The sequence below is a fragment of the Ascaphus truei genome, chromosome 17, assembly GCF_040206685.1.
Source record: "Ascaphus truei isolate aAscTru1 chromosome 17, aAscTru1.hap1, whole genome shotgun sequence".
NCBI classification, from domain to species: Eukaryota; Metazoa; Chordata; class Amphibia; order Anura; family Ascaphidae; genus Ascaphus; species Ascaphus truei.
In genome coordinates this window covers 18,391,776-18,411,406 of record NC_134499.1, presented here as the reverse complement: position 1 = coordinate 18,411,406, position 19,631 = coordinate 18,391,776, and the positions used below count along the sequence as shown (strand labels likewise).

Genomic DNA, 19,631 nt, shown 5'->3' with positions numbered 1-19,631 from the left:
GTGTGTACCAGTGTGTGTGTGTGTGTGTATCAGTCTGTGTGCATCAGTGTGTGTGTGTATCAGTTTGTGTGTGTATCAGTGTGTGTGTATCAGTGTGTGTGTGTGTGTATCAGTGTGTGTGTGTATCAGTCTGTGTGCAGCAGAGTGTGTGAGTGTATCAGTGAGTGTGTGTATCAGTGTGTGTGTGTGTGTGTGTGTGTATCAGTGTGTGTGTATCAGTGTGTGTGTGTGTGTGTGTACCAGTGTGTGTGTGTCCCAGTGTGTGTGTACCAGTGTGTGTGTACCAGTGTGTGTGTGTGTGTGTGTGTACCAGTGTGTGTATCAGTGTGTATATGTGTGTGTATCAGTGTGTGTGTGTATGTGTGTATCTGTATTTGTGTGTGTACCAGTATGTGTGTGTGTGTGTACCAGTGTGTGTATGTGTGTACAGTGTGTGTGTATCTGTGTGTGTGTGTGTCAGGGTGTGTGTGTGTCAGGGTGTGTGTGTCAGGATATATGTCAGTGTGGGTGGGTGTCAGTGTGGGTGTGTGTGTCAGTGGGTGTGTGTGTGTCTCCCTCCCCGTCTCCCTCCCCGTCTCCCTCCCCGTCTCCCTCCCCATCTCCCCATCTCCCCCTCTCTGTCTCCCTCCCCCTCTCCCTCTCCCTCTGTCTTATCTTAACTGCCGTATACCTACACCGAAGTAACCTACCCTGCTTTCTTAAAGATCTGACTCAAGTTTCACGCAGGAGACATTGGAAGATAGGTAGGGAACACGTCCCCTCCAGTATAGTACCTTGAGGGACTGCGGATCAGGTAAGATCCCAGGCGGGATTTTTGCTTTTGAAATTGTGAAGAGGGGGCGTCCTGACACTGGCTAATGTGTTCAGAATCATTCACATCTGGCTTTTTTTTGTTGTTCGATTAGTGAGGTCAACACACACACACACACACGCACGCACGCACGCACACGCACACGCACCTATGTAACAAGGACTAATTGTAGTAAAGTATAAGTGTACTACAATAAATAAACTGTTATGTAAAAAAAAAAAAAAAAAAAAATGTGTCCTGGTTTTTCATTTTCAAAATCTGGTCACCCTATTTATGTCAGGAGCTGAGACTACATGTGATTTACTGAAAGGGACCCCTCGGTGTAATAGATGCAAAATCTGTGTTAGGATGAAATCTATGGCCACCTTTAGCTCAACGGTAACCAGAGAAATTCATAAAATCCCCACGTTTATTAACTGCAATTCATCATTTATTATATATCTTTTAATATGCGCTTGTGGGCAACAATATGTGGGCAGGACCACGAGATGCCTTAAAATCAGGATCATGGAGCATCTCCGCCTTATCGTGAAGAAAGATCAGAGTCAGCCTGTCCCTAAATATTTTTCAAACTGCCCGAGGGGAAGTATTGATAATTTCATGTTTCAGGGTATCGGACATATCCCCTTTATACCTAGAGGAGGAGACAGAACCAAGGTCTTAGATCAGCGAGAAACCTACCGGATTTTCACATTAAAAAACAGAACAACACTTGGGCTAAATATTGATTGGGACTTGGGTCATTTCCTTTAAGTAACTTTCATACATTTCAGTAGGGTCGTTATCACTATTTACACCAGGTCTTCCTTTCCCTCCCCTCCCCCACTCCCCCCCCCTCTCTTTCCCCATTCCCTATATAGCAGAATATCAGTGATACTTATATATATTTTTTTTAACACTTCAATAATCGACTACATTGCCATTTACAATATATACATATAATCACCGCGCTTCTCCATGTAAGGACACACGATACATATAGCTTGGCCCCCTGCAGACACACTGACCAGAACTCCCTCCTACTGTCTCTGTACGTTCTCCCTACCAATTAGATTGTAAGCTCCTCGGGGCAGGGACTCCTCTTCCTTAATGTTACGTTTATGTCTAAAGCACTTATTCCCATGATCTGTTATTTATATTATCTGTTAATTATTTGATTACCACATGTATTACTACTGTGAAGCGCTATGTACATTAATGGCGCTATATAAATAAAGACATACAATACAACAAGGAGCATTTTTTCTCCCTTTGTGATAGCACTAAATGGGGAATATATATGGTGTAAAAATCTATATGATAAAGGAGACTTTTGGTTACATCCTTTGAGGGAGAAGCGCAGGGATTCACGGTTTGTTTTTCACATTTGTATGGCCAATCCCTTCGCCAGCTGCGCGCTCCTTACACGGAGAAGCGTGGCGATTATATATTTGTTTTACATTTTCTGTTAGGCCGATTTTAATCCTTAGCCGCACGCTCCTAGAGGGCAACACTATTAGGGTGTAATTAATATATTTGGCCAATCACCTGCAACTGCTTATTGGGCGGCTTGTGGGAGGCCAGCCCCCCCTTCTTCTGCCAGCCCCTCCTTCTTCTGCCAGCCCCCCTTCTTCTGCCAGCCCCCCCTTCTTCTAGGTATATAATCTCCCAGCAAGGTCCCTGTATGTCACTATTCACTTTACTTGCAGACATGTGACTATCTTGTAACTGCACTGTGTTATATAAGCATATGCTTGGATATATTAACCCCTTCTGGGTTTATTTCACACAACATTAGTATGTATTTAGTGTAGGGACCTGCTATAGAGACTAACCTTGATGTGGTTAGCAGGCTTGGCATTATTTGATCAAAGGATGTAAACCAAAAGTCTCCTTTATCACATAGATTTTTACACCATATCTATTCCCCATTTCTTGCTATCCCAAAGGGAGAAGCGCAGGGATTCACTGTCTGTTTTTCACATTATATATGAGTTTTATATTGTTATACCAACTCTGAGATATAATTCCTTATTTTTTTTATTTCTTTGACAGTTCGTTAACGCTTTTGATCGTTCATTAACTCTTTCGGGCATGATTATTATTATTATTTTATGGTTTACAATATACCTGTGTGATATATATATATGTATATGTTTTGTGATTGACATGCCAACAAGCCTACATGCATTTGTTTAGCCAATGCATTTTTATAGGTAATGTACTTGCCCATTCATCTTACTTTATTCATATTAGTATATGGTCACTATATAATCATTAATTGTTCATAGAATTTTTTCCATATTGCTATATTCTTTCTATATTTTTTACTCAATTTTTTACTCTTTACTAAAAGAGGTATAAAAATGTAGTGAGTGTGTTGCCCCCCCCTGCTTTCTGAGCTATAAGCTTTGTCTTGGGAGCAGGGCGAGAGAGAAACACAGACCCTCGATAAGCTCGAAGGCTTTGCGTGCGGGAACAGGCGTGAGATGCAAATACCAGGAACGGGGGTTCCCTGGCTGTCTCCATGCGGTATCGTGCTTGCAGTAAGACCATGGCGCGTTTATCCGAAGATAAGTAACCAATAAACCGTACTTTACTATCAGTTGGTGTGTTCATGTGTATTTGAGAGTGAGACCAGCAATACGATCCTAAATATTATTGTCTGTCAGTGAAATAAGTATATCCCTATACACCTTGATAAAGTGCTTGCACACGAAACGCATAGGTGCGTTTCATCTAACATTCTTTGTGAGCTTACAATAAATTCATCTCTATTTTGGAGTTGCGATGGATATTTCATTTTTTCTACATTGCTGGCTGTGGTTCTACCCACTAGTCTCTGGCTCCCTGTGTGCACTACCGCGGGTGTGTGCGCACTGCCGCTGGTGTGCACTGCGGTGTGTGCAAGTGTGTACTGCCGTGTGTGTGCGTGCACTACAGTGTGTGTGCTCAGTGACTCCCTGCTCTCCCCGCTCTGTGACTCCATGCTCTCCCCGCTCTGTGACTCCATGCTCTCCCCGCTCTGTGACTCCCTGCACTCCCCGCCCTCTGACTCCCTGCGCTCCCCGCCCTCTGACTCCCTGCGCTCCCCGCTCTGACTCCCTGCGCTCCCCTCGCTCTGTGACTCCCTGCGCTTCCCCCGCTCTGTGACTCCTTGCTCTTCCCGCTCTGTGACTCCCTGCTCTTCCCGCTCTGTGACTCCCTGCGCTCCCCCCGCTCTGTGACTCCCTGCGCTTCCCGCTCTGTGACTCCCTGCGCTTCCCGCTCTGTGACTCCCTGCGCTCCCCGCTCTGTGGCTCCTCACCACAAAGGTGAAGCCGCTGGCCGATGCTGTTCCGCTGATGGAGTAAGAGTTGCTTGTTAACTTCTCGTTGATCGTTAGGACGATGTCAGCAGGTGACGCGGTGTCTGGGGGTCCTTCCTTCTGCAGAATGCAAACCAACCTGGGGCGAGGGGTTTACATCCAGATTAATATTTGTATCCCACCCAAATCCCCCCCGCCCCACACACACACACACACACACACAGCGCTGTCACTGCACCTCCATCCTACACTGCAGCCCTCTCTGCTATTCCTACACTGATCCCACACACAGCGCTGTCACTACATCTCCATCCTGCACTGCAGCCCTCTCTGCTATTCCTACACTGATCCCACACACAGCGCTGTCACTACACCTCCATCCTATACTGCAGCCCCTCTGCTATTCCTGTACTGACCCCCCCACACACAGCACTGTCACTACATCTCCATCCTGCACTGCAGCCCTCTCTGCTATTCCTACACTGATCACACACACACACAGTGCTGTCACTGCACCTCCATCCTGCACTGCAGCCCCTCTCCTATTCCTGTACTGACCCCCCCCCCCCCCCCCACACACACACACAGCGCTGTCACTGCACCTCCATCTTCACCTGGTGCTATTACTCCTTCCGGGTTTTACAATACACGCCCGCGGACCCACGCTAACTCTGTGGGTGTCAGCGGTGACTAAAGTGTTGGGGGGTCCGTTGTGCTCGTGATAGGGCTGGAAGTCTCGCCCGCACAGGATGACTCTGGTGCTGCCACGTAAGGGTGCTGTGCGGGGGTAAAACTGCGGAGACACAGAGATCAGAAGCTGGATGGGCAGATTCGACAGTAATATTGTAACAGATCCTTCTCAGATCAATACACCACCTTTGTATTATCCCTGATCAATACACCGCCTGTGTATTATCCCTGATCAATACACCACCTGTGTATTATCCCTGATCTATTCACCGCCTTTGTATTATCCCTAATCAATACACCGCCTGTGTATTATCCCTGATCAATACTCCGCCTGTGTATTATCCCTGATCAATACTCCGCCTTTGCATTATCCCTGATCAATACACCGCCTGTGTATTATCCCTGATCAATACTCCGCCTTTGCATTATCCCTGATCAATACTCCGCCTGTGTATTATCCCTGATCAATACTCCGCCTGTGCATTATCCCTGATCAATACTCCGCCTGTGCATTATCCCTGATCAATACACCGCCTGTGCATTATCCCTGATCAATACTCCGCCTGTGCATTATCCCTGATCAATACTCCACCTGTGTATTATCCCTGATCAATACTCCGCCTGTGTATTATCCCTGATCAATACTCCGCCTGTGTATTATCCCTGATCAATACTCCGCCTGTGTATTATCCCTGATCAATACTCCGCCTGTGTATTATCCCTGATCAATACTCCGCCTGTGTATTATCCCTGATCAATACTCCGCCTGTGTATTATCCCTGATCAATACTCCGCCTGTGTATTATCCCTGATCAATACGTATTATCCCTGATCAATACACCGCCTGTGTATTTGTAAGGCAGCTAGGGACACGTTCCACACAACGTGTTCCCCCTTACTCACCTTGGGGTTGCGGCCACCGCTGCCTCGTTCCCCCGTTTGGCTCCTGCTTGCGCGGCTGTGTCCGTCACGACTTACGGGTTCCTCCAGGGCGCGCCAGCCCGCCGGCGTTAGAGCGCACGCGGACCAGCGCCTCTTGTGCTCTGTCTACTGCTGGTGGTCCCGCCCCTGACTATCACGGGGCATCGCACCGTGCGCCAGAGCAGTGCACCCGCCCCTGACCTTTCCTCCCTTGCTCCTATCCCTGTCTCGCTGGGGACGCGCCTCTGCTCCTCCCCCTCCCCCATAGGTCCTTGCTTAGTATTTAGTTCCTGCCCCCACGCTGAGTCTGTGCTCAGCATAATCCCTTGTAGCTCAGTGCTGTCAGGTCTTGTGCTTGGTTCTCGTTCTTGTCTTGTCAGTCTCCACGTTCTTGACCCGGACTGCCTGCATACCTCCCCTGGATCTCGACCTTGGCTATCCCTCCACCACACTTACCTCTATACTCCCTGGACTCGGAAAACGGACTCTGACCACGCGGCTCTCTCCTCTCCCAGACCATTGGCTTACGGACTCTACTACGCTACCTTTGGTAACCCAGGATCCGGCAAGTACCCGAATAACCCTTCTCTTAAGCCCAGTCCCGGCTACGCTCAATACCACACTCTGGGCTCGCTCCCGCTGCTGTGGGAGTCTGGTATCCCTCCTTCCCACCTCAGTACCGGGATCCTGTCAGGTTTGCGGGCAGCACGAGCGTTACAGTATTATCCCTGATCAATACTCCACCTGTGTATTATCCCTGATCAATACACCGCCTGTGCATTATTCCTGATCGATACGCCGCATGTGTAATATCCCTGGTCAATACCTAGCCTGTGTATTATCCCTGATCGATACCCCGCATGTGTGTTATCCCTGATCGATACCCCGCATGTGTATTATCCCTGATCGATACCCCGCATGTGTATTATCCCTGATCGATACCCCCGTCTGTTTATTATCCCTGATCAATACCCACCAGTGTATTATGCCTGATCAATATTCTGCCTGTGTATTATCCCTGATCAATACCTCGTCTGTGTATTATTCCTTATCAATATTCTGTGTATTATCCCTGCACAATACTATATTTTGCCCTTATCAATTAACCTATGGCACATGTGGGGGGCATCGGTGCACAATGGGGGAGGAGGAAAGGAAAGAGGAGTGTGTGGCAGAGGTGCACGAGGGAGGCAGCAGTGGTGCACAGGGGGGGCAGCAAAGGTGCACGAAGGGGGGAGCAGCAGTGGTGCACGAGGGGGGGAGCAGCAGTAGTGCACGAGGGGGAGCAGCAGTGGTGCATCAAAGGTGCACGAACGGGGGGAGCTACCGTGGTGCACGAAGGGGGAGCAACAGTGGTGCACGAAGGGGGAAGTGCAGGAGTGTTGCATGAGGGGGAGGAACAGCAGTGGTGCACAAGGGAAGATGAGCAGCAGTGGTGCACGAGGGGTCGGGCAAGCTGTGGTGCACGAGGGGGACGGAGCAGCAGTAGTGCACGAGGGGCGTGTAGTAGTGCGCGAGGGGGGGCATAGTAGTAGTGCGCGAGGGGGGCGTAGCAGTAGTGCACAAGGGGGGCGTAGTAGTGGTGCACGAGGGGAGGCGCAGAAGTGGTGCAAGAGGAGGGGTGTAGCATTAGTGCACGAGGAGGGGCGCAGAATTAGTGCACAAGGGGGCGGTGTGCGGTTCTCTCGGTTACCTCTGTGATGATGGGGGAGCAGCTTTGCTGGTTCCACTCTCCCTGACACTCCCCCTGCCGGGTGCAGGCATTTTTACACCAGCCGCAGCCCATGAAGCGAGGTGCGCGCAGACAGTGGCTGCAGGTCAGGAGGTGACGACACCCGGGGCCTGTGACTCTGACCTGTGTCACCTGCAGGGGGAGCCAGACATGCAGACAGTGACACCTCCATCCTACCCTGCAGCTCTCTACTATTCCTGTACTGATCACACACACACACAGCGCTGTCACTGCATCTCCATCCTACACTGCAGCTCTCTGCTATTCCTGTACTGATCCCACACACACACAGCGATGTCACTGCACCTACATCCTACACTGCAGCCCTTTGTGCTATTCCTGTACTGATCCCACACACACAGCGCTGTCACTGCACCTCCATCTTACACTGCATCTCTCTGCTATTCCTGTACTGATCCCACACACACACAGCGCTGTCACTGCACCTCCATCTTACACTGCATCTCTCTGCTATTCCTGTATTGATCCCCCCCCCCCACCCCCACACACAGACAGTGCTGTCCCCCCCCCCCACACACAGACAGTGCTGTCACTGCACCTCTCTCTGTCCCACCCAATCAGATAACCTTCCCCCCGTGTCTCCCCCAAAGTCCTGCTCACCTTATTCCCGGTGACAAAGAGCAGGTTGTCTCCGATGCGGGTGACCTCGCGTGACACTGGGTGAGTGTCACTCAGGGAGAAGTTGGAGACAGTGAGAGGGTTACTGTTACGCTGCAGGACCACCTGACAGAGAGCACAGCTATGACATCATATTGTAACAGAGCACAGCTATGACATCATATTGTGATAGTGACAGAGCTGCAGATCCGGACACAGAAGTACATGTGACACAGTTTCCCCCTCCTCCACTCCATGTGGAATTGTTCCATTGGATTGAGGTCAGTACTGTGACTGGGCCACTCAAGAACATTCATTCTCTCCTTGTTCCACCGCTGCAGTGCGGCTTTGGCTTTGTGCTTCGGGCCATTGTCCTGCTGAGATATGAATTCCCTCCCAGTGTCAGAGTCTTGGCTGAACTCAAGCAGGTTTTCCTCAGGGATTCGCCTGTACTTTGCACCACCCATTCTCCCCTCTATCCTGACCAGCTTCCCAGTCCCTGCTGCAGAGAAGCGTCCCCATAACATGATGTTACAACCACTGTGCTTCACAGTTGGGATGGTGGTGACTGGTGATGTGCAGTTGAGCTCGCGCCAGACGTAACGCTGGGAATTTAGACCAAAAAGTTCAATTAAGTTTGCGAAAAAAAGCATATAGATGATACTGCAGACACGTGGGAAAAGGTTTTGTGGTCAGAAAATACAAAAAAGCAAAACACTGCACATCACCCAGTCAACACCATCCCAACCAGGGCCGCCAACAGGGGGGGACACCAGGACAGGTATCCCAGGCCCGGAGCCTGCGGGGAGCCCGGCTCTCCCTCAGCTGCCTGCAGACCTCTCCCTCCCTGTGTTACACGGCTGGCACGTGACGGCCCTCTCTGATGCACGTGGGGCAGAGTGAGGGAGAGGCCTGCAGGTGGCTGAGGGAGAGCCGGGCCCAGCCGTGACCAGCAGCCGGGCCTGACCAGAGGTCGGGCCCAACTTGCAGCACTTGTCTCTGGGCCCGACCTGAGACAATCCCCAAGGTCTTACATACACTGGCGACACACTTTATTCGAGCTCGGCTAGTCCCACGAATTCGGGTATACCCGGGTGTATTGAGGTTTGTGACTGTTTTCTGCCCGAGTGCATTGAGGTATTTTCCAGGCAGGGATTGAAGCATTTTATTCCCGCTGGCTGCAATACTGCACAGTATATATATATATATACTGCATTACAATTCATGAATTTATGCCATCTGGTAGACACGCGAAGCATTGCAGCCTATTAAATCCTAATCATTATCATTTAACAAATCAGCCGCCCGTCAGCCAGGCATGAACCCAGGCTGGGAAGGCAAATGCAACGGGGCTTGTCAGAGGTGAGGAGCGGCGCATTCCAGGTATCTGCCAGGTACATACTGGGTATTTGCTCGAATAAAGTGTGTCGGTGCAGTACATATATATGGGGGAGTGGGGGTCTTTTAATATGTATTGTGGGGAGAGCATTTAAAAAAAATATGTATTGGGATCTCTTAATATGTATTGGGGGGCTGCAGGGGTCTTATTAATATGTATTTTGTAGGCGGATTGAGTGAGAGTGGGGTAATTGATAGAAGGCGGGGGGGGCGAGTGAGAGGAGAGAAGGGGTGAGGGAGGGAGTGAGCATAGGAGGAAGTAAGAGTGAGACGCAGGGGAGAGAAATACATGTGAGGCGGGGGGAGAGTGAGGGGGTGAATGGGGAAGTGGGAGTGAGACGGAGGGGAGAGAAATACATGGGAACAAGGGGGGTAATAGAGGGGGCTCGTGAGGTGTGAAATGGGGGGGGGGGCTCGCAATACCGCCGATACATGGGGGAAGGGAGCCCTGGACGTAACTCTAGTCCTGGGCCCCGGGAAATCTGTCTGTGGCCCTGATCCCAACTGTGAAGCACGGGGGGTGGTAACATCATGTTATGGGGGCGCTTCTCTTCCGCAGGGACTGGGAAGCTGGTCAGGAGAGAGGCTGGGCCGGTGCAACCACTAGGCGACTTAGACAATCACCTAGGGCGGCACATTTTGGGCGGTGGGAGTGGAGGAAGTGACGGGTGTTGGGCACAGAGCAGGGTGGCGGCAGAGGTGGTCGGTAGTAGAGACAGGCGATTGCGTGAGAGGAAGACGGGGGCCGTGGGAGCAGAGCAGGGTGGGCAGAGGAGGACGACAGCCGGGAGAAGCATGTCCAACCCAGCAGTCTTCACTGACTTCTAATGTCTGCCGCTGGGACAGTGCAGGTCCCCCGAGCCATCCTCCTCCTCTTCCGCCCTGCTCCACTCCAGCTGTGCTCCTTCTTCCTCTCCCACCACCGCCTGTCTACCACCGACCTCCTCTCCCGCCGTCGCCCCTCTCTGCCGCCATCCTGCTGGAGGAGGGTGGGTGAGAGAGGAGGGGGGATGAGAGAGGAGGGGGGATGAGAGAGGAGGGGGGATGAGAGAGGAGGATGGAGGAGTGAGAAACGAAGGTGAGAAAGGAGGAGGAGGGGGGCAAGAGAGAAGCTACTGTGTAACATTTAAAGAAAAATCCAAAAGGGGTTGAGGGCGCAGTGCTAAAGGGTAGGGGTGTGCAAACTTTTGCAGCAGTACCCCCCCCCCCCCCCACCCCTGGTACTCGTGCCCCCTTTACCTCTGTTCCTGGCATCAAATGACGCCGCGGGGTTATGTGACCCCACGGTTTCATTTGATGCCGCGTTGCCATGGCGACACGTGAACACAGCTGTCTGAATCTCTGTAAGTTGAGGTTGCAGAGGCCTCATGCAATGTCCCTGCATTGCCGTGGGGAAGAGTGCGGGGCCTCTGCAACTGCTGCGCCCCCTAGAAAAATCTCACGCCCCCAATTTGCGTCCCCCTGTCCTAGGGGGTCGAATACTCCTGCACCGGCCCTGGATAAAGGGGAGAATGGGTGGTGCAAAGTCCAGGCGAACCCCTGAGGAAAACCTGCTCGAGTTCAGCCAAGACTCTGACACTGGGAGGGAATTCATATCTCAGCAGGACAATGACCCAAAGCCGCACTGCAGCGGTGGAACAAGGAGAGAATGAATGTTCTTGAGTGGCCCAGTCACAATCCTGACCTCAATCCAATGGAACATTTATGGCGAGACTTGAAGATTGCCGTCCATCCACGATCCCAAACAAATCCTTATCAGATCTGGATCAATTTTCAAAAATTGGCAAAAATGTCACCATCCTACTGGGCAAAGCTACATGGAGACTGATCCAAAAAGACCCATAGCAGTAATTGCTGCAAAAGGGGCTCCTACCAAGTAGTGACTTAAGGGGCTGCATACTAATGCAACATGGGCATTTCCTTTTGTACATTTCCTTTGCTGACATTTAACCTCCTCCTTATATAACATATACAGCTTTGTAGCTTAGAATAAAAATAGTTTGTTTGACAAAATGTGCATACATTATTTGTAATTCAACAACATGGGACATTATTGGGGGGGGGGGCGGGGGCGAATACTTCTGCAAACCACTGTATGTGGGTGTGTGTGGCACAGTCAGACTGTCCCTCTCCCTCTCACCTGCAGGACTCTCCCGTCAGACGTGCCCAGGTGCCCGATGGTCAGTCCTTCCTGGGAGGTGACGTACACGGATGTGAGGAGCACCCCGGCCATGCGCCCGTTAAATAAATCCATGCGGTACAAGGGCAGGTCCACGAGCGTGGGGACATTCCAACAGCTGCGGTCATGTCCAGGGGCCGACATGGTCACCTGGAGTCAGAAATCAGGTCACCAAATTAAAGGTCAAACCGACAGGGGTCAGAAGTAAAATGGTCACCTCATCGTGTCACTGTTCTGTGCCCCCCCCCTCCTGTCTCAGGTCCCCCCCTACTGTCCCGGGTCCCCTCCATCTGTCCTGGGTCCCCCCCCTCCTGCCCTGGCTCCCCCCCCCTCCTGCCCTGGGGGTCCCCCCCTCCTGCCCTGGGTCCCCCCCCCTCCTGCCCCTGGCCCCTGTATATCAGGAGTAAATCTGGGCTTTTAAGGGACACGCAGGACAGTTTATTATAGAAGAGTAAATAGCAACCGGTCTGAACCGTTCCCTCCCCCCACCCAAGAAATCCATATACTGACAGCGTCCCCCTCCTCGTCACCCCCCCCGTCCTCCATACCCTGCATCCCCCACCCCTTCCCTCACATTATTGGGGCAGTACATCTCAGGCTGGAAGTAGTGCAGCCCCCTTAGCCGCCGCTCGGACTCCATGTTACTGCAGCACTTTTTCATGCCGTAGTAGATGGACATGTCGATGAGGTTGAGCGGGAAGGCGCAGAGCGCTGACATCCTGCGGGGACGAATGCTCTGCGGGTCGCTCTGCGCAAAGGCTGCAAACAGCACAAGGTCTGCAGGGTTCAATCCCAGTTCCCCCGCCAACGAATCTCCCACAGGGGCCACGTGCGCTGCCTGCAGGATGTTGAAGTTCTCCGTTCGCGTCAGCGGCTCCGCGCTCCGCCGCCGGCGCTTTGGCTCAAACCGGCACTCAAGAACCAGCTCCCGGTAACTGAGAGGAGGGAGAGGAGAGGGGGGGTAGAGAGAGTGAGGGAGGGGGCATAGAGAAACAGAGCGAGGTGGGGGGTGTAGAAAGAGAGTGAAGGAGGGCGTAGAAAGGGCGAGGGGGCATACAAAGAGAGCGAGGGGGGGCGTAGAAAGAGAGACCGAGGGGGGCGTAGAAAGAAAGGGTGAGGCAGAGCGTAGAGAGAGCGAAGGAGCGTAAAGAGAGAGCAAGAGGGGGGGCGTAGAGAGAGCACAAGGGGAGCATAGAGAGAGCGCGAGGGGGGGCATAGAGAGAGTGCGAGAGGTCATAGAGAGCGCGAGGGGGCATAGAGAGCGCGAGGGGGCATAGAGAGCGCGAGGGGGCATAGAGAGCAGTGGAAGGCATAGAGTGCCCGAAAGGGGCGTAGAGAGAGAAAGCGAGGGGGGGCATAGAGAGAGAGAGAAAGGGGGCTGTAGAGAGAGGAGGGGGGGCATAGAAATAGGAAGGATAGCATAGAGAGAGAGGAAGGGGGGGCGTAGAGGGAGCGCAAGGAGGGGCATAGAGAGAGCGGGAGGAGGGGCGTAAAGAGAGAGAAAGGGGCGGCGTAGAGGGAGAGAGGGAAGGGGGAATAGAGAGAGAGCGTGAGGGGGGTCATAGAGAGAGAGAGAGCACGACGGGGGGCGTGGTGAAAGAGCGCGAAAGGGAGCGGTGTTGAGGGAGAGAGCGCAAAGGGGGGGCCTAGAGAGCGAGAGAGAGTGAGAGGAAGGGGAAGTAGACAGAGAAAAGTGGGGGGGCCCAGAGAGAAAGAGGCATATAGAGAGCGCCAGGATGGGCATAGAGAGAGAGAGAGAGAGAGAGGAAGGCGGGCCTAGAGCACACGAGGGGAAGGCGTAGAGAGAACGCGTGGGGGGGTGTAGAGAGAGCGAGGGGAGGGTTTAGAGAATGAGAGAGTGTGAGGGGAGCACAGACAGATAAGAAGGGGGCATAGAGAGAGGAAGGAGGGCGTAGAGAGAGCGTGAGGGGGGCATAGAGAGTGTGAGGTGTTGCGCATAGAGAGAGCAACGGGGCGTAGAGAGAGAGAGGGGCATAGAGAGAACGCAAGGGGGGCGTAGAGAGATCATGAGGGAGGCATAGAGAGAGCACGAGTGGGGTATAGAGAAAGGAGGGGGGCATACAGAGAGGAAGGAGAGCGTAGAGAGACAGAGCACGAGGAGGGCGTAGAGAGAGGAGGGGGCATAGAGAGAGCGCAAGGAGCGGCGTAGAGACACAGAGGAAGGGGTCATAGAGGGAGAGGAAGGGGGGCATAGAGAGAGCGAGGGGGTCATAGTGAGAGTGCGAGGGGGCGTATAGAGAACAAGTGGGGGTGTAGAGAGAACGTGAGGGGGTGTAGAACGAGAGAGAGCGTGAGAGGGGGCGTAGAGAGAGAGAGGAAGGGGGGCATAGATAGAGAGGAAGGAGGGTGTAGAGAGAGAGAGAGAGCGAGCGAGAGGGGCGTAGAGAGATAGCAAGGGACAGGCATAGAGAGCGAGGGGGCGTAGAGAGAGGAGGAGGGGCATAGAGAGAGAGCACAACGGGGGGCATCGAGAGAGCGAGGGGGCATAGAGAGAGAGCGTGAGGGGGTGGCAAAGAGAGAGAGAGCTCGAAAGGGGGGCATAGAGCAAGAAAGAGAGAAAGGGGGGGCGTAGAGAGAGAGGGCGAGGGGGCATAGAGAGGGAGCGAGGTGGAGTGTAGAGAGAGAAAGGGGGGCATAGAGAGAGCACGAGGGGGGTGTAGAGAGAGCACGAGGGGCGTATAGAGAGCGAGGGGGCGTAGAGAGCACGTGAGGGGGGGGCAGGAGAGAGCAACAGGGGCATAGAGAGATAGCGATGGGGGGCGTAGAGAAAGAGTGAGGGGGGTTGAGAGAGTGAGGGGGGCATAGAGGGGGTGAGCATGATGGGGGAGCATAGAGAGAGCGAGGGGGCATAGAGGGAGAGAGCGCATGGGGGTGACATAGAGAGAGAGCGAGGGGAGGGCGTAGAGATAGAGAGCAAGGTGGTGTGTACAGAACGAGAGAGAGAGAGTGAGGGGGGGCACAGAGAGAGAGAGTAGGGGGGCATAGATAGAGAGAAAGGGGGGGGAATAGAGGAAGGAGGGCATAGAGAGAGAGCGAGAGGGGGGCGGGGCATAGAGAGAGATAGCGTGAGGGGGCATAGAGAGAGCGTGAGGGGGCATAGAGAGAGAGCGAGGGTCGTAGAGAGAGAGCACAAGGCGTTGAGAGAGAGCGCAAAGGGGTTGACATAAAGAGACAGCTGAAAAGGGGGCGTAGAGCAAGAGAGAGAGCAAGTGGGGGGCGTAGAGAGAGTGAGGGGGGCGTACTGAGAGAGCGAGGGTAGGGAGGAGAGAGAGCAAGGGAGGCAGAGAGAGAGAGGATGGGGGCATAGAGATAGAGCGCAAATAGGTGGCGTAGAGAGAGAGCTCAAAAGGGGGAGTGGCGAGAGAGAGCGCGCGCGAGAGAGAGAGAGAGAGAGAGCGCAAGAGAGCGCGAGAGAGCGAGAGAGCGAGAGCATAGAGAGAGCATAGAGAGAGCATAGAGAGAGCATAGAGAGAGCTCGAAAGGGGGCGTAGAGCAAGAGAGAGAGCAAGGGGGCGTAAAGAGAGAGCAAGGGGATGTAAATAGAGAGCACGAGGGGAGGGCGTAAAGAGAGCGAGGGGGGCATAGAGAGTGTGTGAAGGGGGCGTAGAGAGAGAGGAAGGCGGGGTGTAGAGAGAGAGGGGGGTGCATAGAGAGAGAAAGCACGACTGGGGGCATATAGATAGAGAGTGCTAGGGGGGCGTAGTACGATAGAGCGCGAGGGGGAGGCGTAGAGAGAGCGAGCAAGGGGGCATAGAGAGAGAGAGTGAGGGGAAGAGAGAGCGAGAGAGAGATGGGGGGTGCATAGAGAGAGTAGAAGGGGGTGTAGAGATAGCGTGAAGGGCGTAGAGAGAGGGAGTGGGTAATGAGTGAGGGAGTGGGGGGGTAGACAGAGAATGAGTGGGGGTGTAGACAGAGAGGGAGTGGGGGTGTAGACAGAGAGGGAGAGGGGGGGTAGAGAAAGAGGGAGTGGGTAACGAGTTAGGGGGCAGAGAGAGGGAGTGGGGGAGTAGAGAGAGAGAGGGAGTGGGGGAGGTAGAGAGAGAGGGAGTGGGGAGGTAGAGAGGGAGGGGGTAGAGAGTGTAGGAAGGGGTAGCGAGAGTGGGGCACAGGATTGGTAAGCATACCCAAGCTGATCACCTCTGCTCAGATCCCCATGGATCTCATACCTCCCACTCCTCTTACCTCCTCATCTGCTCCTTGGTGCTCAGGCGCACCACCCTGCTGTGATAGGCTGTGCCCCCCGGCTCCTTTAGCTGCACCGTCAGGAAGTAGACAAAGTAATCAGTGTGGAAGGTGTGCAGATAGCGGATGGGGTAGGAGTCCCTGAACTGGGGGAGCACCGTCAGCGAGTGAAACCCGTCCACAAAGCCGTCCTCAGTGGCGAGCAGCTGCCGTACAGACACAGACGTCGGACTGTAACTTCCAGCCACGTGGGAATCCACCGACGAGGCCAGGTAGAAATAGGTCGTCCATCCCCTGGTCACCATTGTGAGAAGGGTCCCCAGTGGGCTGGACACACAGTCCTGGCACAGAAGAGGGGAGTTCTCCAGCTTGTTGAACAGACACTTGGAATCGGCGATCTTGGCGCCCGTGAGCTGGTGCAGGAAGCAGAGTCCGCGGAGAGAGGAGCCGCAGCTGTATAATATGTGCTCTTCTGGGTCCAGTACAAGGACTCGGCTCTCTGTGTCCTCGGGCTGGTCCGGGCGGGCAAAGCCCATCTTACACTGGGAGCACCGGGAGCACTGGGAGCTGTTGGTAGGTCCAGTGGTGACGCTCTGTAGGATTCGCAGGTCGGAGCCGTGCAGAACTTGCAGGTGGTTGGTGATGGCCACAAAGACCAAGGGCTCCTGCCCATCCTTGGAGATCAGGTTCTGAATAGGTCCCGGGGCCACATAGTTAGGGAGATCGTACCGGACAGTGGGGTCCAGAGAGCAGCCGCGTGGCTCGTCTGGGCACTGCCAGGGGTATGCCAGGTGACCCAGGAAGAGGAGGGAGACGGGCAGGAGAAGGGGGGAGAGGCTGCCCATCATGGGGGAGGTGAATGGCTCACTTTGACTTCAACCCAGCGCGGGGCACAGTGACACAAGGAGGGCGTCTATAATATGGGACCTGGAGAGAGAGGGAGAATATGAGGAGCAGAATGTCCTGTCCTAGAGGTGCCATGCTGTGTATCTGTGTCAGTCCTGTCCTAGCAGTGCAAGGAGTGTACCTGCACAGGTCCTGTACTACAGTTGCCAGGCTGTGTACTGCTGCGGCAGACTTTATTCTAACAAATCACCGGTTTGTCCCTGGCTTGTTCCTGGAATGTGACGCTGTTCACCTGGAGCATGCCGCATTCCTTTTGCGTTCCCAGCCACGGGTCATGCCCGGCTGACGCGCGGTTGATGTGTTAGTTGATAATGGTTCAGGATTTAATAGGCTGCAATGCTTCGCATGTTCGCCAGATGGCATAAATTAATGAATTGTAATGCAGTATATATACAGTATATATACTGTATAACAACAACCCCTATAACCCCTAACATACTGTACACATACAGTACTGTATATGCACATCAATGATACTATGGGCCGGCGGGGGCGAGATGTGTTTTCAGCAGAGAGAGATCCGCTGCTCTCTCTGCGCAAACATCGGCACATTAAAAATGATTTAAAATACATTTTTATTCATAGTGTAGATGTGCAGGGGGTCTCCGGAGCTGAACCGCGTTGGTTTCAGGTCCGGGGACCCTGTGCTTCCTGAGATACAGACCCCTTTATGAGGTGCCGGTATCCCTCTGCATTTAAAGGTCCCGATCACGTGACCGCGGCATGTAAACCAAGCAGAGGGATACCGGCACCCCCTAATGGGGTCTGTATCTCGGGGAGCAGGGGGTCCCCGGACCTAAAACCACAGCGGTTCAGCTCCGGAGACCCTCTGCATATCTACAGTATGAATAAAACACACATCAATAAAGAATCGTTCCTTACCTTTGCGGCTATCTGCTATGGTAACGAAGCAGCATGAATGTATTTTTAATAATATTGTACAGTGAGCAGGGGGTTCCCTGAGCCAGAAATCAAAACTCAGGGGACCCCCTGCTCCTGCACAATATTATTAAAAATACAGAAATGCTGCTTCATTACCATAGCTGATAGCCACTAAGGCAATGAAGGGTTAAGGAAGAATAGCATGTTTATTGGGGACATTTGCCCCCAATAAACATTGCAATAAACAACATACTGTACAGTACACTACACCCCCTGTGTATTTAAAATAAATAAACAACAATAAATACATTAAATACATATTTTTAATGTGTCTGTTAAACCTCCCTGCCTTGACTGTAATCTATGTAAAGCCCCCTCCCCCTATTGTGTCTGTTACACAGATTACAGTCAAGGCAGGAAAGTTTAAGCCCCCCTCCCCCTAATGTGTCGGTTTAATCTCCCTGGCCTGTGTTTCTGTGAGTGCAGTGTATGTAAATGTGGAATGTGGGGAGGGTGAGGGGGATCCCGTGTAAATATAATGCAGCGCCTCACTGCCAATGGCCCACCCCGTGAGGCCTAACCACACCCACACCCACACCCACTACCCACTACCCACCAAAAATTAAAACATCCAAAGTAATGTCCCCTAACCCCTCAATCACCATAGCGGTTATTAACCGCTACAGTCATTAAGGGGTTAACCCACCCTCACCCTCCCACACTAACCCCCCACCCTGTCAGGCCTAACCACCCTCACCCACTACCCACAAGGGAGGCCTACCCACATACCGTTGGGGAACCCCCGGAACCCCCCCCCCACCCCCAGTACCCACAATAAAAACAATACACAGCCCCACAATAAGCATCATTATATTTATTAAATACATTACCCACCCCCTGTGCCCCCCCATAAATACAAGATTTATCCTTTTACAAACAGGGTTCATAACGCAGCCCCATGCGAGTCCCCGGTGGGCTGGCGGGGCACCTGACAGACCTACAGGGTACCAGCAGCCCTTTTAAAACAGGTTCTGGAGGCCTGCTGGTGGGTCCCGCCAGCACCATGGCCCCCAGGTGGTCTCCTTGGGTCACCGTGGGCCGCAATTGGGTCCCCACGGTAGGCCTACGGATGTCTGGGAGCCCCGGGTCAGACCCACAGGTGTCTGTGGGGCCTCGGGTGGTTCCCACGGGGGTCTGGGGAACTCACGAGTGCTCACTACGGGTCGGCGGTGCCCCCACAGAAGTGGGACCACACAGCTTCATCCCCGCAGACTACGGGTCGGCGGTGCCCCCACAGATGTGAGGCCAACGCTTCATCCCCGCATGTGTCACCCGTGGAACCACCAGCCTGATACCCGAGGAGACCCACAGGTGGTCTCCAGAGGTCCCACGCAGAACCACGGAACAAACCCTGAATGTAAAAAAAATAAACCTGGCCTATACATTCAATACATAACCCCCCCCCCCCAACACCTACAGTACAATAATGTGCAAAATAACTATTATCCAGATATGGATAATAGATTAATTGCCCATTATTAAAAACATTAACTAGCATATTCAAATAAATAAAGTACTACTGACCTCATCAATAAGAAGTCTCCGTCGCCAGCGACATCTTTGTCTTGCCCACAAAATACATAGCAAATACAAAGCCAATACATTGCAAGTACATTCAGATATCAATTAACCCCTTAAATACCTTATCAGATAATAACCGCAAAGGTAATTAAGGGGTTAAGCCACACTGGCCCGATACCCACCCTTCACCCATGAATTTGTACAGTGGCTTCATCATGCAACTATATATACAGTATATATACAGTAGAGGCAAAGTTTATTCTAACATTTGCCGTAAACTAGCCTGGTTACATTCTGGGTATGTGCTGGGTATGTTCTGGGCTAGTTTGAGGCACGTTTAAGGCATTTCTGCATTGACTAACGACCCATAGGATTAACACAGCAGGGATCCCTGGCAGTCCAATTCAGTTTGAATGGGACTGCC

At 52.7% G+C, this 19,631-nt stretch overlaps 1 protein-coding gene across 2 annotated transcripts in view; it reads right to left on the bottom strand.

Annotated features, from left to right (window-relative positions):
* Positions 1-1,233: 1,233 nt before the first annotated feature.
* The window catches only part of LOC142468056 (macrophage-stimulating protein receptor-like), a 37,075-nt gene continuing 18,677 nt past the window's right edge, over positions 1,234-19,631 (bottom strand). Inside the window, exons 2-9 of one of the 2 annotated variants that reach the window (XM_075574140.1) lie at positions 15,839-16,765; positions 12,210-12,570; positions 11,597-11,785; positions 8,062-8,184; positions 7,402-7,572; positions 4,712-4,890; positions 4,098-4,236; positions 1,234-1,445 (exon numbers count right to left, since the gene is read on the bottom strand). In XM_075574140.1, the coding sequence (XP_075430255.1) occupies positions 1,440-1,445; positions 4,098-4,236; positions 4,712-4,890; positions 7,402-7,572; positions 8,062-8,184; positions 11,597-11,785; positions 12,210-12,570; positions 15,839-16,686 (2,016 nt within the window). In that variant the 5' untranslated portion in view covers positions 16,687-16,765 and the 3' untranslated portion in view covers positions 1,234-1,439. The remainder of the gene's footprint in view (positions 1,446-4,097; positions 4,237-4,711; positions 4,891-7,401; positions 7,573-8,061; positions 8,185-11,596; positions 11,786-12,209; positions 12,571-15,838; positions 16,766-19,631) is intronic. The other variant, XM_075574141.1, reaches the window with a different exon arrangement.